We start from the raw sequence: 20181 nt of genomic DNA on the forward strand, positions 1-20181 counted from the left end.
GTCCAGTTGTACTGACTTCTAGTGTGTGCTGTCCTTCCCTTTTCCTAAGACAACTCTTGTCTACTATCTAGTTAGTGAATAACCCTCACCCTCCCCGCCCCCAACCTTGTAACCATCATAGAATGTTTTCTTCTGTGTTTAAACCTTTTCCTGAGTTCTTATAATAGTGGTCTTATACAATATTTGTCCTTCTGTGACTGACTAAATTCACTCAGCATAATGCCCTCCATGTTATAAGATGTTTCATGGCTTCAACTTTGTTCTTTATCCTTGCGTAGTAGTCCATTGTGTGGATATACCATAATGTGTTTATCCATTCGTCCGTTCATGGGCACCTAGGTTGTTTCCATCTTTTTGCTTTTGTGAACAGTGCTGCAATGAACATGGGTGTGCATGTATCTATTCGTGTGATGGCTCTTATTTCTCCAGGATATATTCCAAGGAGCAGGATTGCTGGATTGTGTGGTACTTCTATTTCTAGCTTTTTAAGGAAGCGCCAAATCGATTTCCAAAGTGGTCGTACCATTTTACATTCCCACCAACAGTGCGTAAGTGTTCCAGTCTCTCCACAACCTCTCCAGCATTTATTATCTTGTGTTTTTTGGATTAATACTAGCCTTGTTGGGCGATTTACATTTCTCTAATGGCTAATGATCGTGAGCATTTCTTCATGTGTCTGTTAGCTGCCTGAATGTCTTCTTTCACAAAGTGCCTGTTCATATCCTGTCCCCTTTTTTTAATTGGAAAAACTCACTAAAATTCTTAAGTGAGAAGATTCTTCAGGAAAAGATCAAGAATTTATAAATCTTTTTTAGAAATCTCCAGACAATATCAAGCACGACAGAAGCCACGTTTCCTCCAGATGTCCCCAAACTCCCACGATTTGGGTTAGGTTTGGGATCGCGGTATTAGGGCCCACCTGGCCTAAGGAGCCCAGGCGAGGCAGCCGCGGACTACAACTTCCGGCATGCCCCTCGAGGGGGCGTGGCATGCGGGCGGGGCCAGGAGCAACACCCAAGCGCGCCGCCGGGAGGGGGCCGGCGGCGCCGCGCTGAGGTGGCGAGTGGAGAGCTCCCGGATGTGGAAAAGCTGGGGAGGAGGCGTGGGAGGAAGATGGACTCGGTGGAGAAGGGGGCCACTACCTCTGTCTCCAACCCGCGGGGGCGACCGTCCAGGGGCCGGCCGCCGAAGCTGCAGCGTAACTCCCGGGGCGGCCAGGGCCGAGGTGTGGAGAAGCCCCCGCACCTGGCGGCCTTGATTCTGGCCCGGGGCGGTAGCAAGGGCATCCCCCTGAAGAACATTAAGTACCTGGCGGGGGTCCCGCTCATTGGCTGGGTCCTGCGTGCAGCCCTGGACTCGGGGGTCTTCCAGAGGTGCGCATGTGCGGGAGGGGGCCTGGGCTCGGGTGGCGGGGGAGAGGCCCCGTTGGGCGCCGAAGGGGCTGGGGACTTCCAGGGTGGTCGCTCCTGGACGGGGCTGCAAGGTCCCGGGTGTCTGGCCCTTGCTGAGAGCCGGGGGAGGAGGGGCTACAGTTGCTTGTTCCTTAGCTGCTAGTGGTCATGACCAGGGACAGTTCCTGTCCCCGCCCTTGAGAATGTCCGCCCGTTTGTAAAAGGGTAGATGATTGCTTCTTTCCAACCGTCTCCGTCCCGATTGACCTCGCAGGGGAAAGTGAAAGAGGCCACCCCAATGAAACGTCCGCGATAATATGTGTACTCCTTTTAGACCGAGGCCCTCTTGACATTCCCCTGTTGCTCAGCCTCTGCTAACCGCTTGGTGTTGATTGATTAGGGAGGCATCAGGTTCATGAATAGAGTCGGGTGTCAGAGCTTTCCTGGGTTCAAGCTCAGTTTGGAGATCCTTTCTTCACCTTTGCAAAATACTCTTATTTGCCTGTGAGTCAGCATAATCTAGAAAGCTCCCCACATTTTTACATAGGTGAGAGACAGGAAGTATAAGGCTACTTGTATTATGACATGTTTATAAATGGTTATACCTTTGAAATCTTGTCTGCCCTGAGGACAGTTTTAATTGTACATCCTTTAGAGACATTACCATATGCCAGATTGGCTAGGAGTTACAAGCTGATGTCATTAATAAAAGAAGGGAGATAAGATTCTGTGCCAAGAATGAATTTACACACAGTAGCTTCAACCTAATTACACTTGAATTTGTTATTATGGAAATTAAATTACTTTCACCTTTTGATGATTGGGTTTTGATTTGTAAAAAGATGACTGTTTTTGAAATTGATACTGTTATATGAGTAAATAAATGATTTTCATTTAACCAGCCTTGTTTAAAAAGGAGATACTCAAAAAAGTATAAACTTACTAATTTTGTTAATGTTTTAATCCAAAGGAAGCTCTGGGCGGAGCTAGGCAAATAGGAGCTGGCACCCTGAAGTTCACACTAAAGTAAAAGGAAGTGTGCAAAGGAGAGATAGGGAAGGACTAGACAGTTTGGGCCAGTTCAGTAAACATTTACTGAGTCCTAATTTATGTCATCATAGATAAGGTAATACCAACATGAATGCAACATTAGTTTTTGCCCTCATGGTTCATGTCCTTGTGACACTCACAGACTTTTGAACATTTCTACCCCCAGAGAGGTACAAACTGAGAAGAAGGACTGAGAGAAGTGGATGAAATACTATTTTTGTGGAATGAACTGGAGATCAAAAATCACATTCACAGTAGATTAACTGAGAACAAAACTATCACTTACAACTCTTTGGTTGCCTGTGTCAGAAAACCCCTTTCCCTGGTGCCCAATGGTTAAGTGCTCAGCTGCTATCAGAAAGGTTAGTGGTTCAAACCCATCAGCTGCAGCATGGGAGAAAAGACCTGGCAGTCTGCTCCGATGAAGATTTACAGTCTAGACCCCATGGGGCAGTTTTACTCTGTCCTGTAGCGTCGCTATGAGTCAGGATCGACTCAGTGGCACTCACCACCACCACCAAAAAAGGGTAGGACTTGTTTCAGGTATAATCAGATTCAAGGGCAAGAACGCTTATTCAGCAAATATTTATTGAGTACCTACTATGTGCCAAGGAGTCCCTGAGTGGCGCAAATGGTTAAGCACTCAGATATTAACCAAAAGGTTGGCAGTTCGAAACCTCCCAGAGTCACCTTGGAAGAAAGGCCTGGCAGTCTCCTTCCAAAAGATCACAGCTATTGAAAACCCAATGGAGCACACTTCTATCCTGACACACGTGGGGTCACCATGAATTGGAAACAAATCAATGGCAACTGGTTTGGTTTTACTATGTGCCAGGCATAGTTCTGTTTTAATTCCTGGACCAGGGCTTATAGCCGTAGTAGTAGGGCTAGTCTCTGCTCTAATGAAGCTTGCATTGTAATATGAAGACAGGCAATATACGAACAGATGAGTACATACTGTATCAAGTGGTGAGAAATATTTTTAAGTAAAATAAAGCAGGTTAAAGGGATGGTACACTTTTTTCACCAGGACCCTCCATTTCTTTGTTCTTCTAGGCAGGCTCTCCTTTTATGGTGTCAGTGTGGTTGCATTCCCCATATTGTTCCAGGTTAGAGTCTTATCAGAAAGAGCTGTTCTCCTGGCAGCTTTAACAAGAGTCTCATTGGGTCCTCTGCTCATTCTTGAACCAAATACTATGGCTAGGAGTACACAGTGCTGGTATTGGCACATTTTAGCCACATGTTCCAGTGATGGAGCCTGTCCTGAAACACATAACAGAGAGGATCACCAAGAGAAAAAGTGGAGTGCTGTTACCAAAAGTGAGGGGGAGTAGATGGTGAGGAGTCAAAACCCAACAAATAGCCATTACAACCGACATTGGGGATTTCACTACAAAACGATTTTTATACACACACCGACACACACACAAATACACTGGTAAGAGCATGAGCCTTGGAGTCAAATTGTTTTTGAATTCCAGCTTCACCATGTATTAACTGAGCAACGCTGGGCAAATCTCTTAACCTCTCTGTGCCTCAGTTTCCTCATCTGCAGAAACGACTTTATCTCATAGACTTACTGAGGATGAGATAATGTATATATTGTCCTTGGAATACCCACTGCCATGGAGTTGAGTCCAACTCATAGTGACTGTACAGGACAGAGTAGAACTGCCCCATAGGGTTTCCAAGGCTGTAATCTTTATGGAAGCAGACTGCCACATCTTTTTCCCATGGAGTGGCTGGTGGGTTTGAACCACCAACCTTTTGGTTAGCAGCTGAGCACTTAACCATTGCACCACCAGGGCTCCTAGTCCTTAGGATCAAAACCAAAACCAAACCCGTTGCTGTTGAGTTGATTCTGACTTACAGCAACTTTATAGGACAGAGTAGAACTGCCCCATAGAGTTTCCAAGGAGCAGCTGGTGGGTTCAAACTGCCAGCCTTTGGCTAGCAGCTAAGCTCTTAACCACTGCACCTCCAAGGTACCTGGCATATACTGTGTGATCTATCATTGACATTTTTCCCTTGTATTGGAAGTTTTTGCAATCTTCATCTCTTCCATGGGTCATAGTTCCCTTGCTTGTAAAATGAGAGATGTAATGATCTTCAAAATTCTTTGTAGTGCTAAGATTCTTTGAATTTGGAGAGTTAATTGAAATATGCCTTTATTCTCTATTTCAGGGGTTACCAAACTTTTTCTGTACAGGGCCAGATAGAAAATATTTTGGGCTTTGCAAGCCAGATGGTCTCTCTTGGAACTATTCGATTCTGCCATTATATGAAGAAATCAGCTGTAAATAATACATAAATGAATGATCAGAGCTGTGTTCCAGTAACACTTGATTTACAAAAACAGGCTGAGGGGTAGGCTGGATTTGGCCCAGGGCAACCCCTGCTCTACTAGATAAAAAGCTTCATGGAGCCAGTGATGAGGTACTATCATATCTTGGTATGCTTCACATGCTTTATATATTAGACCCTTAATTAAAATATGCTGATTTGAACGGAATTGACTTTTTCTGAAGCTGCAGGAGGAAATTGGAAGACCCTTCCTTCTTCTCTCCCTTTTCCTTATTTCTTCCACAAATATTTACCCCAGGAAGGAATTGAAGAAAATTGTAGCTGCCTAATTTGTATTTTTCAGAGCTAGAAGATAACTTGGAGATTATTTTGTTCAAAATCATCATTTGACTTAATCGATGCAGATTTTTCTGGCCTGCTCAGAATTAAAGCTAACAATACTTTTCAAGGTTCCTAAACTTTGTATACTAACTTGAGTAGTTAGCAGTTGAGAAAAATTCTAAGATGAAGTTTTTTTTATTTAGCTAATAAAGAGTTATTGTTAGAGCTGATTTCGTGGGAGCTAGATTTTCAACAGAGGGTTCAGTGCTGTGGAAGTACACCTCAGAATCAATTAATTTTTTAAGTGTTGCCTAACATACTTGTGAAAAATAAACATAATAACTTTAGTTGCATTTCTAGGGTGTGGATTTATGTTTTATGAAAGGCTTATGCTATATCACTGTCCTTAAAATGGCAGTTTGTGATTTGAAATAACTGTTGTAAATACCATGGTTACTATTCCTGTTCATCCTGTTAGATGTACTATGACTTCATTCGAAGCTAACACCATTGACATTAGACTTTGACATTTACTTTGCTTGATTTTAGATTTTATTAGGCTTGTTTATTCACTTCCACATTCTTTCTCTTTGGCCTTCCTTCATATGATACCCCTATACCAAAGGAAAATTGTCTATTCACTTAGTCCCTTAAAAATGTGATGATCATTGTATTTTAAGGGGTAACTACATATGTGTACAGTTTACACATGGAATGCTATTTTCTTATCCATAGTGTCATTGTCTTACGTAATGCATACAAATTAGACACCTGTGACTTTTGGACCTTTGAAGATCTGAAAGCAAACATCAGTTTTCCTTTTAGCAGATTCAGTATGAGGATTAAATGACCATATATATGTATATATAAATATATACATATATACTATACAATATATAATCATGTATATATAATATATATACATGTATACTATATATGTGTGTGTATATAATATTAATTATCATTCTGAGGAGTCCCTGGGTGGTGCAAATGGTTAAGCACTGGACTACAAAATGTTGGCAGTTCGAACCCACCTAGTGACACCTAAGAGGAAAGGCCTGGTGACCTGCTTCTGAAAGGTCACAGCCTTGTAAAGCCTATGGAGCACAGTTCTGCTCTGTACACATGACATCACCATGAGTCAGAATCAACGGCAACTAACAACAACATTACCATTCCTACTTTATTATCTACGGGATTATGTTGTATCTTGAGTCAGTCTCTTTTGAGATATAAAAGAGAGAAGCAAGTAGAGAGGAGAGGGACCTCATAACACCAAGAAAGGAGCACCACGAGCAAAGTGTGTCCTTTGGACCCGGGGTCCCTGCACTGAGAAGCTCCTAGACTAGGGGAAGATTGATGACAAGGACCTTCACTCAGAGACAGTAGAGAGAAAAAGCCTTCCTCTGGAGCTGGCACCCTGAGTTTAGACTTTTAGCCTCCTGGACTGTGAGAGAATAAATTTCTGTTTGTTAAAGCCATCCACTTGTGGTATTTCTGTTACAGCAGCACTAGATGAGTAAGACACTCCCTAAGCCTCCATTTTCAGTAAAATGGAGATGATAGTAATAGTAGTTACCAATATGGTTGTTGTGAACATGAAATATAAACCAATTAACATAGAATAAACATTAAATAAATGTTAGCTATTTAAATGGGAATAGTAGCGTGCTCCTGTAACAGGTACCTAAAATAGGGTCGCTATGAGTCACTTTTACTATTAGACATCTTAAACTCTTTCAGCCTCAAACCCATTCACATTTTCAAAACCGCTTCCATATTTTACGTATCTGTTACAGCAGCACCCTATTCATGGTACCAAATTCTGTCTTAGTTATCTGGTGCTTCTGTAACAGAAATACCACAAGTGGATGGCTTTAAAAGACAAAAATTTATTCTCTCACAGTCTTGGAGGCTAGAAGTCCAAATTCAGGGTGCTAGCTCCAGGGGAAGGCTTTCTGTCTCTGTTGGTTCTGGGGGAAGGTCCTTGTTATCAGTCTTCCCCTAGTCTAAGAGCTTCTCAGTGCAGGGACCCTGGGTCCAAAGGACATGCTCCGCTCTTGTCGCTTCTTTCTTGGCTCTCCTCTCTGCTTGCTTCTCTCTTTTGTATCTCAAAAGAGATTGACTCAGGATATAACCTAATTCTGTAGATTGAATCCTGACCATTAATATAATTGCCTGTAATAATGCCTCATTAACGTCATAGAGGTTAAGGATTTACAGCACATAGGGTAATCACATCAGATCACAAAATGGAGGACAACCACACAATACTGGGAATCATGACCTAGCCAAGTTGACACACATTTTTGGGGGACACAATTAATGCATAACAAGGAGAGTATGGATTTTGCCCAGGGTCATAATAGCTAACGTGGTAGAGCCAGAATTTGAGCACCTCCCTTCAGAACCCATGCTCTTAACCATTCACTGTTACATTTATTCAACAAATACACATTGAGCACCTCTTATATAGCAGGCACTGTAAAAGTACTTTGTAAAAAGTAAAGTATTATGAAGTTGTTGTTAGTTGCCATTGAGTCAATTCCTAATCATGGCAACCTCAAGTGTCGTTATTATTTAATTGCTTCCTCATCTCTCTTTCCTTTATGGTTTTCAAAAAAGCAGTTACTGTTGAGTAGATTCTGACTCATGGTGATCCCATGTGTGTCAGAGCACAACTGCGCTCCATAGGGTTTTCAATGGCTAATTTTTCAGAAGTAGATTGACAGGCCTTTCTTTCGAGGTGCCTGTGAGTGTACTCAAAATTCCAGCATTTCAGCTAGCAGCCAAGCACATTAACCACCCAGAGATTCTAGTGGTTTGAAGGGAATTATAATACTGTGTTGCCCTCAGTCTCTACTGATAAGCAGAAAATGGGACTGTATTATATATGTTGTAATATCCTCAGTGTCCAGAGTATTGCCTGGGATAGAATAGGCACTCTAAACATTTCATGAGTGAATTAATTTAAAAAAAAAAAAAAAGGAAGAGAAAAGAAAGCAAACACACTTGTTGCAAGCAGGTCTTCCATACCACTGTTCTTTTTTATTTAGCTTTTAAGTGTTTCAGAAAGATCACTGAACCCTGTCTTGTTCTATTTTTATTGCAGTAAATATCAGAACAGTGAAGAAAATAGCTTTAGTAATTTACTTTATGAAAATTAGTGATATCAATTAAAGAAAACCCATCTTTTGTTTTTACTGTTTGCTTTGTACTGTATTCTAATTATCATCACCCTCCTTTCACCATTTCTGTTTTAAAATTTTACTGGCTTTTCATTGGTGACTTCACTTTGTTATACAACTTTTACTGTGACATTTCTGCAGTGAAAAATCTATCCCAAAATTGTTTCAGATTTCCAGATGGAGGAAAACAGGGGCTCCTATGTTCTGCCTTGCACTGAGTAACATGAGTAGATAGCATAAGACCTGACCCCTGCCAGTGGCTCATCTTGTATCCCAGGCTTCCTTCGATTTTTTGTTGTTGTTGTTTGTTTGTTTGTTAATTGACTTTATTCTTTGATTTAAACCCTCCTAAAAATATTGAAACCAAACCCATTGCCATGGAGTCAGTTCCAACTCATAGTGACCCTAAAGGACAGAGTATAACTGCCCTGTAGGGTTTCCAAGGAGCAGCTGGTAGATTGAAACTGCTGACCTTTTGATTAGCAACTGAGCTCTTAAAAAAATTAATTTAATTAAATTAATAAATGAAATCCTCAGATGTTAGAAAAATTTCTTTGACTTATTTTCGTTTCAGTATTGATAATTGAGCATAGGCATTTGAAACATGCAGTTCTTCCCTCAATAAATGTTTAATGAATAGGATAAACAGAATATATCTGTATCGAGACTATAAATTATTAAAATGTCTTTGTATGATACTGCTAGTAAAATATTATGGCTAAAGTAATATTCATATTTTCTATTTCTAGCAATGGGAATTTGTGAAGGTCCATGTTTTAGTTTCTTAGTGCTGCTATAACAGAAATATCACAAATGGGTGGCTTTAACAAACAGAAATTTATTTTCTCTCAGTTTAAGAGGCTAGATGTCCAAATTCAGGATGCCAGCTCTGGGGGAAGGCCCTTGCCTCCTTTTAGCTTCTGTGCCTCAGTTCCTTGGCAATCTTCATGTGGCAAATGTCTTCCTCCTCCATTTGTGCTTTCTTCTCTGTGCCTAATCTGCTCCTTTTATATCTCAGAGGTGATTGGCTTAAGATACACCCTACACTGATAAGGTCTCATTAACATAACAAAGAAAGTCCTATTCCCAAGTGGAATTACACCCATAGGTATAGGGGTTTAAGATTTACCGCACATATTTTGGGGGACACAATTCAATCAGTAACAGTCCAGAAACAAAACTTCATTGTAGATTAGTTGTTAGGTGTTGCTGAGTTGGTTCTGACTCATAGCGACCCCTTGTACAATAGAACGAAACACTGCCCACTCCTGTGACATCCTCACAATTGTTGCTGTGTTTGAGCCCATTGTTGCAGCCACTGTGTCAGTCCATCTCATTGAGGATCTTCCTCTTTTTTGCTGACCCTCTACCTTACCAACATGATGTCCTCCAGGGACTGGTCCCTCATGATGACATGTCCAAAGTATGTGAGACAAAGTGTTGCCATCTTTGCTTCCAAGGAGCACTTTGGCTGTACTTCTTCCAAGACGGATGTGTTAGTTCTTTTGGCAGTCCATGATATATTCATATTCTTCGCCAACACCATAATTCAAAGGCATCAGTTCTTCGGTCTTCCTTGTTCAGAGTCCAGCTTTTGCATGCATATGAGGCGATTGAAAATATCATGGCTTGGGTCAGGCACACCTTCATCCTCAAAGTGATATCTTTGCTTTTCAGTTTAAAAGAGGTCTTTTGCAGCAGATTTGCCCAGTGCACTGTGTTGTTGGATTTCTTGACTTCTGCTTCCATGGATGTTGATTATGGATCAAGTAAAATGAAATCCTTGACAACTTCAGCATTTTCTCCATTTATCATGATGTTGCTTACTGGTCCAGTTGTGAGGATTTTTGTTTTCTTTATATTGAAGTGTAATCCATACTGAAGGCTGTGGTCTTTTATCTTCATCAGTAAGTGCTACAAGTCCTCTTCGCTTTCAGCTAGCAAGGTTGTGTCCTCTGCATATCACAGGTTGTTAGTGAGTCTTCCACTAATCCTAATGCCCCGTTCTTTTTCATATAGTCAAGCTTCTCAGATTCTTTGCTCAGCATACAGATTGAATAAGTATGGTGAAAGGATACAACCCTGACACACACCTTTCCTGACTTTAAGCCACACAATATCCCTTTGTTTTGTTCAAACAACTGCCTCTTGGTTTATGGACAGCTTCCTCATGAGCACAATTAAGTGTTCTGGAATTCCCATTCTTCGCAATGTTATCCATAATTCGGTATGATCCACACAGTCAAATGCCTTTGCATAGTCAATAAAACACAAGTAAAGATCTTTCTGGTATTCTCTGCTTTCAGCCAGTATCCATCTGACATCAGTAATGATATCCCTTGTTTCACATCTTCTGAATCTAGCTTGAATTTCCAGCAGTTCCCTGTTGGTGTAGTGCTGCACTGTTTTTGAATTATCATTAGCAAAATTTTACTTGTGTATGATATTAATGATATTGTTTGATAATTTCTGTATTCAGTGGAATCACCTTTCTTAGGAATGGACACACATATGGATCTCTTCCAGTCAGTTGGCCAGGTAGCTGTCTTCCAAATTTCTTGGCATAGACGAGTGAGCACCTCCAGTGCAGCATCTGTTTGTTGAAACATCTCAATTGGTATTCTGTCAGTTCCTGGAGCCTTGTTTTTTGCCAATGCCTCCAGTGCAGCTTGGGCTTCTTCCTTCAGTACCATCAGTTCTTGATCATATGCTACCTCCTGAAATGGTTGAATGTCTACCAATCCTTTTTGGTACAGTAACTCTGTGTATTCCTTCCGTCTTCTTTTGATGCTCCCTGGTACACATCCCAAAAAAAGGATTTTGCTCTTAATCATCATCTTTTAAAGTCTTAATGGGCAACTATGTAAACTGTGGTAATAGAGCTGTTAAGTTAAACTCTCCTAAGCCAATCAAGCCTTGTTCTCCGTGTCTTTAATTATTATCAGTGGCACCAATCAAATTTATTCTGTGTTCAAACATATATATGTACATATACACATACATACATACAGTTACGCACCACATAACATCAGTTCGGGCAGTGTCTGGCTGCATATACATCTGTGGTCTGGTGCATGCCCTCCAAGGGATGCCCGCAGCCCAACTCAGCAATGAACCCACCCCACTGCCCCCCACCCACAGGAACAGGCACCCCTGCCACTGGAAAGAATGGGCACCCAGTCCTGCTGTTGAGCACCCAAATTCAGCAGGCATTGTGGGACCTGGCCAGGGTAAGGACATCAGGTTGCCGAGACTGCTCCGCTGCTGCCCCAACCTGCGCCCAGAGCCTCCCCGCCATGATCATGGGGCTGCAGGGCCAGCACACTGGACAGGATCCAGCTGAGCACTCACCTGAGGTGTCCACAGCAGGAGCTGCTCAGGCCATGTACCACACAGCAGCCCCTGGGCCCATGCACCCAGGAGGCCTGCACTCCATGGAGTCAGGTGTTCATACAACATCCAAATCACATAATGTCCTATTTCACAGAACATATCATGGATGCTATATGACGCATGACTGTGCACACACATGTCACTTATCAACATGGTTAGGTTGCAAAGACTAGGTCAAAATTGGCCGTATGCAAAAATGGAGGCTGACCACATCAGATCACAAAACAGAGGATGACTACATTATTACATAAGTGCCAAATTGCATCATCACATAACTGTCAGACCACTGAGAGTCATGGCCCAGCCAAGTTGAAACATAACCATCATAACCAACGTTAACTCTTGCCTTCCAACTTGGCATTTGTTACTGCCAGATGTGTATCATTTATGTGTAAAATAGTAGGATAATAGATTTTTTACTCTCGTAAATGCGAAATGTCAGATATCGAGATAGTTGATAAATGAGTAGGCGTATGTATACATATATATATTTATATACACACACACCCTCTGTTAGTGGGGAAAAAAAGTTAGATTAGCTGATTAATTTGAATGTAGTACTTGTGCATTTATTGTCTTCTAAGCTTGAAACCCCTTCAGCTTTATGGTTTGGCTAACCCGTCAATTTTTTTCAAGTAGATGTATTAAAATATTTTATACAATATTTTGGATTTGAATAGGAAATAACAAGCAGGGTCCTTTTTAGTTCCCTTTATATTTGAACTTCTAGCACTACTGTTTTGCCTAATATACTAGTAGTCTTAAAAATACCAAGTATCTTTTTTTTCTCTGATTTTATAAAACTATCTAGGATTTATATAAATAATACTTTTTGATTGAGGGATTTTAAAATATATTTAGATACAAAATGCTTTATAATTAACTTCTTTTAAGTTTTCTGTTACTTTTATCTGTAACATTATTTTGATAGTACAAAATCTATTGTAGTATTATGTAAGTTGTATTCTTGGGTTGCAGCGCCCCTTTTATCTGTAATGATTTTTTTGGTGATTTGGCTGTTTTGTTTTGTTTTTTTAAATTTGAACAGTGTATGGGTTTCAACAGACCATGAAGAAATTGAGACCGTGGCCAAACAATTTGGTGCACAAGTTCATCGAAGAAGTTCCGAAGTTTCGAAAGACAGCTCTACCTCACTAGATGCCATCATAGAGTTTCTTAATTATCACAATGGTATGCGTTTGATTAATAGTTTATTAAAAATGTTACGTAATTCCCAACTAGTTATCGTTTCAGAAGACCTGTTTAAACATTTGGATTTAAGATCTTAGTATTACTTGCTTGGTAAGAACTTGTCAAAAATAACTCAGAACACCATTAACAGAATGCTATGCAGGTTTAATCAACAACTTTAAAGTTGGGCAGCACATCATTACCAAGTAAATCAGTGCTTTGATTAATTTTCTGGGTACTTATGTATAATTTCATCAGGAACTTTGAACATAAAATTTTTGATTGGTTGACAATTACATCAGAATATATAAATCTTATAAGAGAGCAGCATATGCTCAAACATTATCAAAGTCTGAGTAGGAACCTTACTAAGACAATCACAAGATCAGTGAGCCAGGGTTATAAGAACTCTGGTGTCTTGGAAATAGGACATGTTCATTAATCTTTGATTGTTTTCTGAAAGAATACGTTTCAAGTGTTTCAGTGAGCCTGGTCACCTAAATACCCTGATGTGAAACAAGAGAAGCTACTTCTAAAAGTTATAGTTCAAGGCATAGCTGTAAAAAACCAAACCTGTTGCTGTTGAGTCAATTCCGACTCATAACGACTCTATAGGAGAGAGTAGAACTGCCCCATAGGGTTTCCAAGGAGCGGCTGGTAGATTCAAACTGCTGACCTTTTGGTTAGCAGCTGAGCTGTTAACTGCTACACCACCAGGGCTCCAGGCATAGCTATTGGCATTCAAAGTTATATATATATTTATGATTATACAGCTCATAAGTTTCTAACATTTAATAAGATGACCTGTAGTGTTATGGGTAAGAGAATCTGTTTTCATAAAGCAGAACTTAAAAATTTTATTTCACAAACTTTATGTTGATATCCTTTTCATTTCTTTTGTCTTTTTAAGAGGTTGACATTGTAGGAAATATTCAAGCTACTTCTCCATGTTTACATCCTGCTGACCTTCAGAAAGTTGCAGACATGATTCGAGAAGAAGGATATGATTCTGTTTTCTCTGTTGTGAGGCGCCATCAGTTTCGATGGAGTGAAATTCAGAAAGGAGGTAATCTGTTATCAGTCTTTGTTTTAGTGTATTTTACTGAGAAGCATTTTTATAAATATTTAGGAGTAGGGAGTAAAAGGGGAACAGCAAAAAAGAATATGTGATTCTTAACCACAGTAATTAATGACATTTGTAATTGGTTCTAAATCTTGTGATTGAGGCAAGATAGTGAGACCAAATTAATTCTTTGCTTCACTCTTTTCAAAAGAATGTTCTAACCCTCTATTTGCTTTTTGAGGGAGAGATGTCATTTTTTCTAGATTAGATACTTTTGTCTTTGTTCTAGAAGTTGTTTGATAAACTCCATACAAATAAATCATACTGGAAGAGAAAGGATCCACCAGAGTTCTTAACAACCTCAAGAATGAAATTGTGGAATTACTTCTCCAAATTTATAACTCCTTAGATAAGAACGATTCCACAGGGCCATTAAAAGCTCTTCTGATTTCTCCTTACCCTAGCAGAGTTCCTCTGCTTATGCCAAGCTTGATCTTCCGTGTTCTCCTTGCTCAGACTCCACACATGTCCCCAGAGAGAAAGCAGCTCCTTATCCTTGTTCCCTAGGAAGGGCTTGTCCTTCTCTCTCCTTTTCTTCAGAGCATCACTTGAATTAATTAGTTTATTTGTTTATCACCTATCTCTACCACTAGATTGGGAACTCCATGAGAGTAGAGACCTTAAAGGTCATCCATCTTCACTGTTGTATATCCACTGCCTAGAAAACCACGCTACATACAGCTATTCTAGATAAAAGTCACTGAATATTTTTCCTAGATTATATCAAATACTGAGGGGGCATTGAGCAGAGGATGGTTTAGTTAGGCGAGTAAGTAGAGCTTTTTCTTAGAAGCCTTCACACACAGACATGACAGCCAAAAGTAAAGAAGGTTCTGAAGAGTCACCCTTTATTAAACATACGCACGCGTGTGTGCACCCATTCACACATGCAAAAATTGGGAAGTTCATTGAAAGGGCAAGGAAATCCGTATGTACTAGTACTGAGGGCTTCATTTATCACATCTTGTTAAAATCATTTCTGTTCTTATTGCTGAGCATTTATTATTATCAAGGATATTAATAAATAAACAAGGAGAATAATAGACATTATTAAGCTATGTTCAGTTAATTTATCTACTACTGGTAAGAATGTATAATATATTACAAAAATATTTTCATCAATATAAAAGTTTCAATAATTTATGGAAAAACTCATAAATTATTTTCTGGAATAATTCCATGAAAGTAATTTCTCAACCACATTAGATAAATAACACATACATTCTATTTCGGTAGAAGCAAATCATGAGAAATAGATAAAGGACTTAAATATTGAATATGGGCATTTTATGTCAAGTTCAGTTCTTTCTAAGCTACTTTAAGGTTGCTTTGATGTCTCCCCCAGAGTATTATGTTTATAATACTAATTCAAACCATAATTAGATAGAATTCCTCCATAAAATACTTTCTTTTTCTATGTTTAACTATTGGAAGGCAAAGAAATCATCAGAATCAGTAGGGATTTTGTTTCTTTTTTTAAAGAAAATCTTTTAGATATTTGTCTGTTGTTATTGTAGTTAGTTGTCGTCGAGTTGATTCTGACTCATGGGACCCTAGATGTCCAGAGTAGAACTGCCCCATAGGGTTTTCAAGGCTGTGACCTTTCAAAAGTAGATCACCAGGCTTATCTTCTGAGGCATCTCTGGGTAAGTTCAAACCACTGACCTTTTGGCCAGTAGTCAAGCACTTAACAGCTTCTACATTCCAAGTTCATTTTGTTTAGATTTTTTTTTTTTAAAGTTACTGGACTTACTTCATTAACTAAATGAACACTTCCTATATTCAAAGTGATCTGGACTTAACTATCTTTTTGCTTCTAGTTCGTGAAGTGACTGAGCCTCTGAATTTGAATCCAGCTAAGCGGCCTCGTAGACAAGACTGGGATGGAGAACTATATGAAAATGGCTCGTTTTATTTTGCTAAAAGACATTTGATAGAGATGGGTTACTTACAGGTTTGTGCCTTTGTTTTGCAAAAACCTTTTAAATCCTTTTATATGTGTACTTTTAGTCCTAGAAAGAAGTATGGCATAGCTCATAAAGGGAAATATTAACCCTTAGAGAAAAGGCAATAACAAATGATTTATCATCTGAGACATTTACCCTGAAGTACTGATCTTTGTAATCCATCCAATAAATATGCAAGGAATTCTGCTATAGCTGTAACACTAAGATAAAAAATGAATCAAGTACTGAATGTTCTACATGTGTCCTGGTGCTTATATGATTCCTTTCAAAACTTTGTTTGTAACCCGTGTTTGTGTTACTGTTAGGTTGTAGATGTATAGTTGAATACCTTCTACTTGTTTTAAAAAGAGAGAAAAAACCTAATATAGTAGAGGTGAAAGAGCACCAACTTGGAGTCAGGAAAACCAGATTCTAGTCCCAACTGTATCTTTAACTGTAAACTTGAATACATCATTTTATCTGTTCTGGGTCTCATTGCCCTGATTTTAAAATAAGGGGGTTGGAAGTCTTATCTTTAGAGTTCTATGAATTGTCTACGTGGTTGCATCATATACTATTTGTTAATTATACCAGTTATTTATTCAGTACTTGCTGTATACCAAGGACTATATGAAACACTTTATATAGATCATCTCATGTAATCTGCAGAACAACTTAATGAAGCAGACATTTCTCAGTTTTACAGAAGAGGAAACTGTAGCTCTAAGAAATTAAATAATTGGCTCAAGGCAAAAATAGCTGGTAAATGGTATGGTCAGGATTTGAATTCAGTTTCTTATGTTACTTAAAAAATAGCATTATAAAACAAAACAAAAAGTCCACACATGCTGTAGTAAAAATTCTCATGTGACTCATGCTCTGAGGGATAAGTGAGGAAAGTATTTCAGTTTTCTGGTCAGTGTATAGGCAAACTGTATCCAGGAAGATTAGACTTGACACATGTAGATACCTCCCTGCCCGTGCTCTTTTCTAAGGGGAACTGTGGTCCAAGCCTTTTCTAAAGTGTGGGAAAAAATGAAGTTTCTCATTGTAACAAGATTTGTGAAGACACTGACAATTTTGAAAAATGAAATTTTCTAGTCATGCAAATAATTACTATCAGTGGAACACCTGCTCCCTTTGTCCGCAGTGCTCCAGGATCAGAAGACTGTTTCCTGCCTTTGCCCATGGATGACCCAGACACTTATTGTCCATTTTTATCTGTAGTTCAGGGATCCAAGACAATTCTGTACAATAGATATTGCATTTACTTTTCCTCCCTGTCTTGCCTCTTAGTTGCAAGTTGGAACAGAAGTTCCAAAAACTTTTATACTACTGTTGGATGATGATGAGAGAGCCTGCCAGAAAAAAGGCGATACAGTTAGAGGATTTCCATAAAATTCCTTGTGGTCAGAATACTGGAGGACGAGTATTATTTGTGCTTTATTCAGTCTTAAAATAGAAATCTATTTAAAGAAAAATAGGGAGCTTGCACTGTATAGATAAAATTTTAAAAAATTTTTTTGACTTTTCTTAAATTTTACTTTAGATTAAGGTTTTTTACAGAACAAACTAGTTTCTTATTAAACAGTTAGTATACATATTGTTTTATGACATTGGTTAACAACCCCACAACATGTCAACACTCTCTCTTCTTGACCTTGGGTTCCTTACCAGCTTTCCTGTCCCCTCCTGCCTTCTAGTCCTTGTCCCTCAAGGACTGTTGTGCCCCTTTAGTCTCATTTTGTTTTATGAGTCTGTCTAATCTTTGGCTGAACGGTGAACCTTGGGAGTGACTTCATTACTGAGCTAAAAGGGTGTCCGGGGGCCATACTCTGGGGGTTTCTCCAGTCTTCTATCAGGCCAGTAAGTCTGGTCTCTTTTTTTGAGTTAGAATTTTGTTCTACATTTTTCTCCAGCTCTGTCTGGGACCCTCTGTTGTGATGCCTGTTAGAGCAGTCAGTAGTGGTAGCTAGGCACCATCTAGTTGTACTGGACTCAGTCTGGTGGAGGCTGTGGTAGTTGTCGTCCATTAGTCCTTTGGACTAATCTTTCCCAAATGTCTTTAGTTTCTTCATTCTCCCTTGGTCCCAAAGGGGTGAGGCCAGTGGAGTATCTTATATGGCCGCTCACAAGCTGTTAAGACCCCCGATGCTACTCACCAAAGTAGAATGTAGAATATTTTCTTTATAAACTATGTTATGCCAATTGAGCTAGATGTTCCCTGAGACCATGGTCCCCACAGCCCTCAGCCCAGCAATTTGGTCCCTCAGGGAGTTGGGATGTGTCTGTGGAGTTTCCAGGACCTTGCCTTGTGCAAGTTGTGCTGGCTTCCCCAATATTGTGTACTGTCTTACCCTTCACCAAAGTTACCACTTATCTATTGTCTATTTAGTGTTTTTCCATCCCTACTCCTCCCCTCCCTTAAAACCATCAAAGATTGTTTCTTTTTGTATGTAAACCTTTTCAGAAGTTTTTATAGTAGTGGTCTCATACAATATTTGTCCTTTTGTGATTGACTTATTTCACTCAACATAATGCCCTCCAGATTCATCCATGTTATGAGATGCTTCGCAGATTCATCATTGTTCTTTGTCGTTGAGTGATACTCCATTGTGTGTATCTACCATAGTTTGTTTATCCATTCATCTGTTGATGAGGATCTAGGTTGTTTCCATCCTTTTGCTGTTGTGAACAATGCTGCGGTAAATACGGGTTTGCATGTGTCTCTTCGTGTGACGACTCTTATTTCTCTAGGATATATTCCTAGGAGTGGGATTGCTGGATCATACGGTATTTCTATGTCCAGCTTTCTAAGGAAGTGCCATATTGTTTTCCAAAATGGTTGTATCATTTTTCATTCCCACCAGCAGTGCATAAGAGTTCCGATCTCCCCACAGCTTCTCCAACATTTGTTATTTCCTGTTTTGTTTTTTTTTATTTGTGCAAGTAATGCCGGGGTGAGATGGTATCTCATTGTGGTTTTGATTTGCATTTCTCTAATGGCTAGTGATCAAGAGCATTTCCTCATGTATCTGTTGGCCACTTGAATGTCTTATTTGGTAAAGTATTCATTTCCTTCGCCCATTTTTTAATTGAATTGTCTTTTTGTTGTAGAAGTATTGGATTTTCCTGTAGATTTTAGAGATTATGTCTTTGTTGGATTTTTCATAGCCAAAATTTTTTTCCCAGTCTGTAGGTTCTCTTTTTACTCTTTTGATGAAGTCTTTTGATGAGCACAAGTGTTTAATTTTTAGAAGACCCCAGTTATCTAGCTTATCTTCTAGAGTTTTTGTGTTGTTGGTTATGGTTTGTTTCCTGTTAATGCCATGTATTAGAGCCTCTAGTGCTGATCCTATTTTTTCTACTATGAACTTTATAGTTTTTGGCTTTATATTTAGGTCTTTGATCCATTTTGAAGTAGTTTTTGTATATGGTGTGAGGTATGGGTCCTATTTCATTTTTTTGCAGATGGACATCCAGTTTTGCCGGTACCATTTGTTGAAAAGACTGTCTTTCCCCCATTTGATGGACTTTGGGCCCCTATCAAAGATCAGGTGACGATAGATGGATGGATTTACGTCGGGGTTCTCAATTCTGTTCCATTGGTAAATGTTTGTGTCGTTGTACCAGTACCAGGCTGTTTTGACTACTGTAGCTGTATAGTAGGTTCTGAGGCCAGGTAGTGTGAGTCCTCCTAATTTATTTTTCTTCTTCAGTAGTGCTTTACTTATCTGCGGCTTCTTCCCTTTCCATATAGTTAATGATTAGTTTTTCCATCTCATTAAAGAATGTTGTTGGTATTTGGATTGCATTGCATTCTATTTGTAAATTGCTTTGGGTAGAATTGTCATTTTCACAACGTTGAGTCTACTAATCCATGAGCATGTTAAGTTTTTCCATTTATGTCGCTGTCTTTTGGTTTCTTGCAGTATGTTTTGTAGTTTTCTTTGTATAGGTCTTTTATATCCCTGGTTAGATTTATTCTAAAGTTTTTTTTTTTTTAGGGGCTATTATAAATGGTATTGCTTTCCTGATTTCCTTTTAGTTGTTCTCTTTGTCGGTGTATAGGAATCCAACCGATTTTTGCATGTTTATCTTGTATCCTTCTACTCTGCTGAATCTTTCTATTAGTTTCAGTAGTTTTCTTGTGGAGTCTTTTGGGTTTTCTATGTATAATATCATATCATTCACAAATAGGGACAGGTTAACTTCTTCATTACCAATTTGGATGCCCTTTATTTCTTTTTCTTGCCTTATTGCTCTAGCTAGGA

The 20181-nt window shown here is 39.3% G+C and overlaps 1 protein-coding gene across 1 annotated transcript in view; it reads left to right on the plus strand.

The window, feature by feature from the left end:
- The first annotated feature begins 1080 nt into the window (after nucleotides 1-1080).
- The window catches only part of CMAS (cytidine monophosphate N-acetylneuraminic acid synthetase), a 37653-nt gene continuing 18552 nt past the window's right edge, over nucleotides 1081-20181 (plus strand). The window contains exons 1-4 of the mRNA XM_004390635.2: nucleotides 1081-1373; nucleotides 12696-12838; nucleotides 13749-13904; nucleotides 15782-15915. Coding sequence (XP_004390692.1) covers nucleotides 1114-1373; nucleotides 12696-12838; nucleotides 13749-13904; nucleotides 15782-15915 — 693 coding nt within the window. The 5' untranslated portion in view covers nucleotides 1081-1113. The remainder of the gene's footprint in view (nucleotides 1374-12695; nucleotides 12839-13748; nucleotides 13905-15781; nucleotides 15916-20181) is intronic.

The sequence above is a fragment of the Trichechus manatus genome, unplaced genomic scaffold (assembly GCF_000243295.1).
Source record: "Trichechus manatus latirostris isolate Lorelei unplaced genomic scaffold, TriManLat1.0 scaffold00313, whole genome shotgun sequence".
In the NCBI taxonomy this organism is placed as follows: Eukaryota; Metazoa; Chordata; class Mammalia; order Sirenia; family Trichechidae; genus Trichechus; species Trichechus manatus.